Genomic DNA, 5,642 nt, shown 5'->3' on the forward strand with positions numbered 1-5,642 from the left:
TCCGGTAAACAATGTGGCCCCAAAGACCACATCATGATTAATCATTCTATCAAGCAACTAGAATATATTTTCAAATTTTGCCTTTGGCCCTCATTAGCCATGTTGAGCATAACTGTCAAGATCAGAAAACAACTCCCTCTCCAACAATTCTCATGCCTCACAAAAGGTATCGTTTTTAACAATGAAGCCCTTGATGTCCAACATCTATGATATATGAATTACACACTAAATTAACCACTGAAAAATAAATTTTCACATAAAGACTTAGTGTGTCATAGTATTCCACAAACTCTTCCACCCCAATTTAAGATAATACCTCCATAAATCCATCATTATAATTATATTTCAATATTCCAATGACTAAAATCATGTGAAGAATCCAAGACATTCATATATTTCTATCTTGTTTTACATTTTACTATTCTCTAATCAACCATAAAATTAACTGTCATCGTTACAGTTCTACATTCGCATACCAACTATAAGCTTGTGTGTATATTGTTGTGGGGATTAACAGAAACAGAGTCATGTCACATTTGTGAGGAAACCAGAGACACTGGCATTACAATGCTATGGGCCAAGACCAAGTATGGACACTTTAAAATAAGGCAGAAATGTCCCTCATATTTAAAGATAAAACATGATAAGAAAAAGTTAAAACTAATAGAAATATGAAAGTAAAAAATTGTTAGGCATAAAAAGATAAAAAATAATAATCCGAAAGACCATTGTTCACTAACTCTCTTATACATCGATTCTAAAATATAATAAATAATAATTAAGCTTGACAACGTTTGTGGCCTTATCCCTTTATTTTCGTCCATATTCCACATGCGTGGGTAATTAATGCAATAAAGATAGAGTCTTTCAGGCATAGCGCCAAAACATAAACATAACTTCTCCATGTTGCGTAGGTGTTGAGGGGTTCTAAGCCCAAAACCCCCAAAATTCTATAAAAATATTTCGGAGTGTTTACTTCAGCCTAAAAACCCCAAAATTCTATAAAAATATTTCGTGCCTGATTGAATTCTATTCAAAGTGCCTTGGGGACTTTGACCTCTGACCTTCCTAGTTGAGCCCAGAAACAACCATCATGGCCGAAATGTCATTAACTTAAAATGTCTTTTAATTTAAACTGTTTTTTCTAATTCCTCTGCTACGTAAATTCAACAGGAATTTCCATCTCACTCCTGTAACCTGCATTTATACGAATTTAGCCCTCGATGGCTAATTTTCATCCGCAAACCTGAATTTCCAATCTATAATCTCTTCCTAAACTCTATTGAGTGCCCCCCTTACCACTTCTTCTCAAGTTTTGAGGAACTTTTTGCTATTCTCACCCTTATAATTATAATTTTCGTATAACCCATGAAAAACGTTTTTGTTTTTGTTTTTTTGGATATATATATGAAATGAAATGAAATTTTAAAGTCCACTAGACTAGTTATAGTCTATTTGACTACTAACTTCTCTATATTTTGCAATTCAATTATTTTATTATTCAAATTAATGATGAACTGACCCAATCTTCTAACAATTCTCTCATTGAAAAAACAATGCCAAGGAACCGATGTTGAACGGATGTTAACATACTGCTGTTGATGTCTCTGAAAACATCATATTTCAAAATGAAATGTTTTACCTATTCTTCCCAAGCTTCTTTAGGATTTCAAAATGAAATGTTTTACCTATTATTCCCAAGCTTCTTTAGGTCTTTTCGACAGACCTATTTAGCACCGTAGTTGATGTGAGTTAGTTTTTAATTGAACAATAAGAATCTTTGCTCTCCATCACATTTCAAAATGAAATGTTTTACCCGTTCTTCCCAAGCTTTTTTAGGTCTTTTCGACAGACCTATTAGCACCGTAGTTGATATGAGTTAGTTCTTAATTGAACAATAAGAATCTTTACTCTCCATAAAATGCTAACACCAATGTACTCTTTTTGTTGGGGATCACAAGTGGGGTTGAATTCTTGAACATAACACTTTTTTTTCTACCCAACTCTTTTCCCCATATACACTTAAGAAACTTTTCTATAATAAAACTCGTTAAATCCTTGCTATCTGTGGAACATGCATTAAAGTAAATATTCCAATTTCCATTTGTTATTTTGTCTCATCCATAATTTCTTCTTTTCACTCATTCTTTCATTGAAAATAACTTTAAGCCATCTACCTTATACCATTTACTCTATTCTTTAACATATATATTAAATACATATACATTTCATTTTAAAACTTAAAATGAACTTTTGATCAAACTATATATATATATATTATTCGACTTACACTGAGTATATATATATATATATATATATATATATATATATATATATATATATATAATTGATTTTCAAATCTGATGCAATTAAAAAATTGTGAGTAATGAATAGATCAATCAGTTTTCGAATATGATCTCTCACTCCTTTTCGAATATGATCTTTCACTCCTTTCATTAAAGATAACTTTAACCCATCTACCTTTTACCATTTACTCAATTCTTTAACATATATTAAATACATATACATTTCATTTTAAAACTTGAAATGAACTTTTAATCAAAATATGTATATATATCCCACTTAAATTGAATATATATATATATAAAATTGATTTTTAAATCTGAAGCAATTAAAAAATTGTGAGTAACGAATAGATCAATCAGTTTTCGAACATGATCTTAGAACATTCCTGTGGCTGTTTGGTTTTATACTAGATTTAAACACGTTTGTTTTTAGATATTACATTAAAATACTCATTGAACGATTTGTTTGCTGTTAAATATCGAATGAAAATAATTGTTCTTAAATATTACATTAAAATATTTAGTTAAAGGTATGTTTTTTTGTTTTTAAAGTTTTGGTTTAATTTTTTTAAAAGTCTCGGAAATTTTGGTCATATTTTAAAAAAAATATAGGGATTTTTGTAAATTTAAATAAAAGTTGTCAAAATTTATAATTTTATATTCTTTAAATGTTTTTGATGGTGCTGAATTTATTTCTATCATCAAAAACATAATTCAAACACTGCATCTTATAAGGTGCTGATGCTGAATTCATTTTGACCATCAAAAATATAATTTAAACACTACATCTACAAAATTTTTTGAAAATTTTTATCCAAATTCCAATCACTTCCCACAGACAATTCCTCCGATTCACCACAAGAGCCCAAAAAATATGTTTGACACAGAGAACTACTTCAAAAATGTTGGGAAAGAATCATGTAGGACGAAAAAGAGAACAAAAGGAGATATATTCTATTAACCATAGCCAAAGAGTACACTCAATAATCAAGACACTAAATGACCGCAATTATTTTCAAGCATCTGTACTTGAGAAAGCCCTAAATCACGAATTACAATGGCTCCCTTTTACTTGTCATTTGCCAGAAATCTCAATAGGTTTGGCATCGCCATTAGAGACAACTGCCGGTTTAATCTTCGGGGCATTCACAGTCAAAACACCGTTCTCCAATTTTGCAGAGATGCCATCCGCATTCACATTATCCGGCAGCCGGAATTGCCTCATGAATCGTCCACTCGACCGTTCCACACGGTGCCACTGGTCCGTTTCCTGCACATCTTCTTTGTGCCTTTCTCCGCTTATTCTCAGACTCCCATTGTCGACCAATTCAATCTTCAATTCTTCCTTCTTCAGCCCTGCACACATAAATTCAACGGGACCGCCGGTTATTTAACTAATAGACGGCAAATAGTTATGCGGAGGAATTAATGCAAATAAAAGGGTAACTTACCGGGCAAATCCGCCGTGAAAACATGAGCTTCGGGAGTTTCCTTCCAGTCGAGTTTCGTGTTGGCAATGGCCTGCGCGTCCCGAGAGAAGGAAAAGGTCGGGGAGTCCAACGCGCTGCCGTGGTCGAAGACGTCCCAGATTCGAGAAACAGGTACCCACGGATCGAACAGGTTGCGGTCCCATGGATCCCACAGGCTTCCAGCCCTCGATCGACCAAAGAAAGGAGTCAAGGCCATTCTTTAGAGCTTTTTCTTACCGTAGAGTGACAAATCGGTCAAATCCGCAGAATTTAAAGTGTCGAAAGGAAAATCAAACAAAGCACCGAACGCAGATACTAGCACAAAGCAGAGGGAAATCACCAATTCGATGACCAAGTGCAGAGAGAGGGAAATTTAAGGGATTGCGATGATGGTTCCAGAGACGCCCAGCAACAGTTGAAGTTTCCAGAACGGACTCTTCTGGGATCTTGATACAGAAAGAGGGTGGGTTACGACGATGGCTCCAGAAACGCCCAGCAACAGTGGAAGTTTCCAGAACGTCCATTTATAGAATCTTGGATAATTTAACGACTTCCTGGAATGATAAGCGATGATATGCCACAAGAATCGAGGTTTCCAGAATACGCTTGACTTTTTTTTTAATAATTATTATTTATAACAAATAAAATGTCGTTTTACTTTTTGTTCTAAAACAGTTTTATTTTTTTTCGGATTTGGAATATGTGTTTAAATTATTTTTATTTAGTTAAGAGTTATTTTTCGTGGGATTTAAAGAAATAAATTAATAATCTTAAAAACTACATGCAATAAAAACTATTTACTAATTATTTTAAGTTACTTGATTTTTCCTAAATAATAATGATTCTTCAACTTTTATTAAACTAAATAAATATACAAAACAAAGTAATTAGTTAATTAAAATTCAAACACGCAGAAACTTCATTTTAAATAAAATTTTAAAATAGAAAAATGTAGCTACTCTTTTCCATCTCATCATATTTACAGGAGCTAAACCAGATATTTACAGGAGCTAAACCAGATTATTGATGGCCTCTCAAAAATTACACTGCTGCATGACAAAGATCTATGACATATTAGAGAATATCACAGCGGTGTTCCCACAAATTTCTCAACCAGGTGAGTGGGCTATCTGACCTGCAACCTCCATGATAGTGGTTTTTTGGGCTATTTATTTTGATGCAATATTGCTAGTTTATTTTGTATATATTAGACTTAAGTTGCAACTTCCGCTGCAGGTTAATACATTTTTGCATATATTTTGTAACTAGTGAGCTTTTTCGGTGCTTTCATAGGTACTGACTACAATATTTGTCCTTTCTAGGACTCATGTTTTATATATGCCCAATATAGACAGATGGTGAAGACATGTCTTTAGATGATGAGCAGTCAGATATGCATACACACTATTTATAAATTTATCTGTTATTTTTGTTATATATATTAAAAATTAGGAGTGTTTTTGGAAGAAAAAAAAATGCTTTGTTTTTGTTATTATACGAGTTTTTGTTTTTATTGAATTTATTATTTTAAATTCTATTGTTTTGCTAATTAATTATTTTGAAGTTGTATATTAGTATTTTATAAATTTATTTTTCTTTAATTAGAAAATTTATCATAATTTAGTTATCAAAATTAACAGTGGGATAATTATCAATGGCTACTATTAGCAAATGTAAGTTAATTCATCACCATTATTCAAGGAAAATCACTCTAATTAGAGTTACCTAGTTATCTATATAAGACATATTAAACTGTTTTTTAACAAGAAATCTTTCCTTTTTAAAGTAGAAATGCCAGTTGACAACCACCTTGACATGTTAGTCCCATAATCAACAACATGACTATCCTTGCACCTATAGAGTGATA

General features: G+C 32.1%; 1 protein-coding gene across 1 annotated transcript; it reads right to left on the reverse strand.

Annotated features, from left to right (window-relative positions):
• Positions 1-3,227: 3,227 nt before the first annotated feature.
• Positions 3,228-4,293, reverse strand: LOC149241965 (17.6 kDa class I heat shock protein-like). The gene is made up of 2 exons (XM_089374096.1): positions 3,758-4,293; positions 3,228-3,662 (listed from the first exon to the last, which is right to left on the reverse strand). Exons 1-2 carry the CDS (start codon positions 3,990-3,992, stop codon positions 3,382-3,384), a joined length of 516 nt encoding a protein of 171 aa, XP_089230222.1. The 5' UTR covers positions 3,993-4,293; the 3' UTR covers positions 3,228-3,381.
• Between the last annotated feature and the right edge of the window lie 1,349 nt (positions 4,294-5,642).

This window comes from Pinus tabuliformis, chromosome 8 (genome assembly GCF_031772625.1).
Source record: "Pinus tabuliformis cultivar Carrire ecotype Pingquan chromosome 8, CPIR1, whole genome shotgun sequence".
NCBI lineage: Eukaryota > Viridiplantae > Streptophyta > Pinopsida > Pinales > Pinaceae > Pinus > Pinus tabuliformis.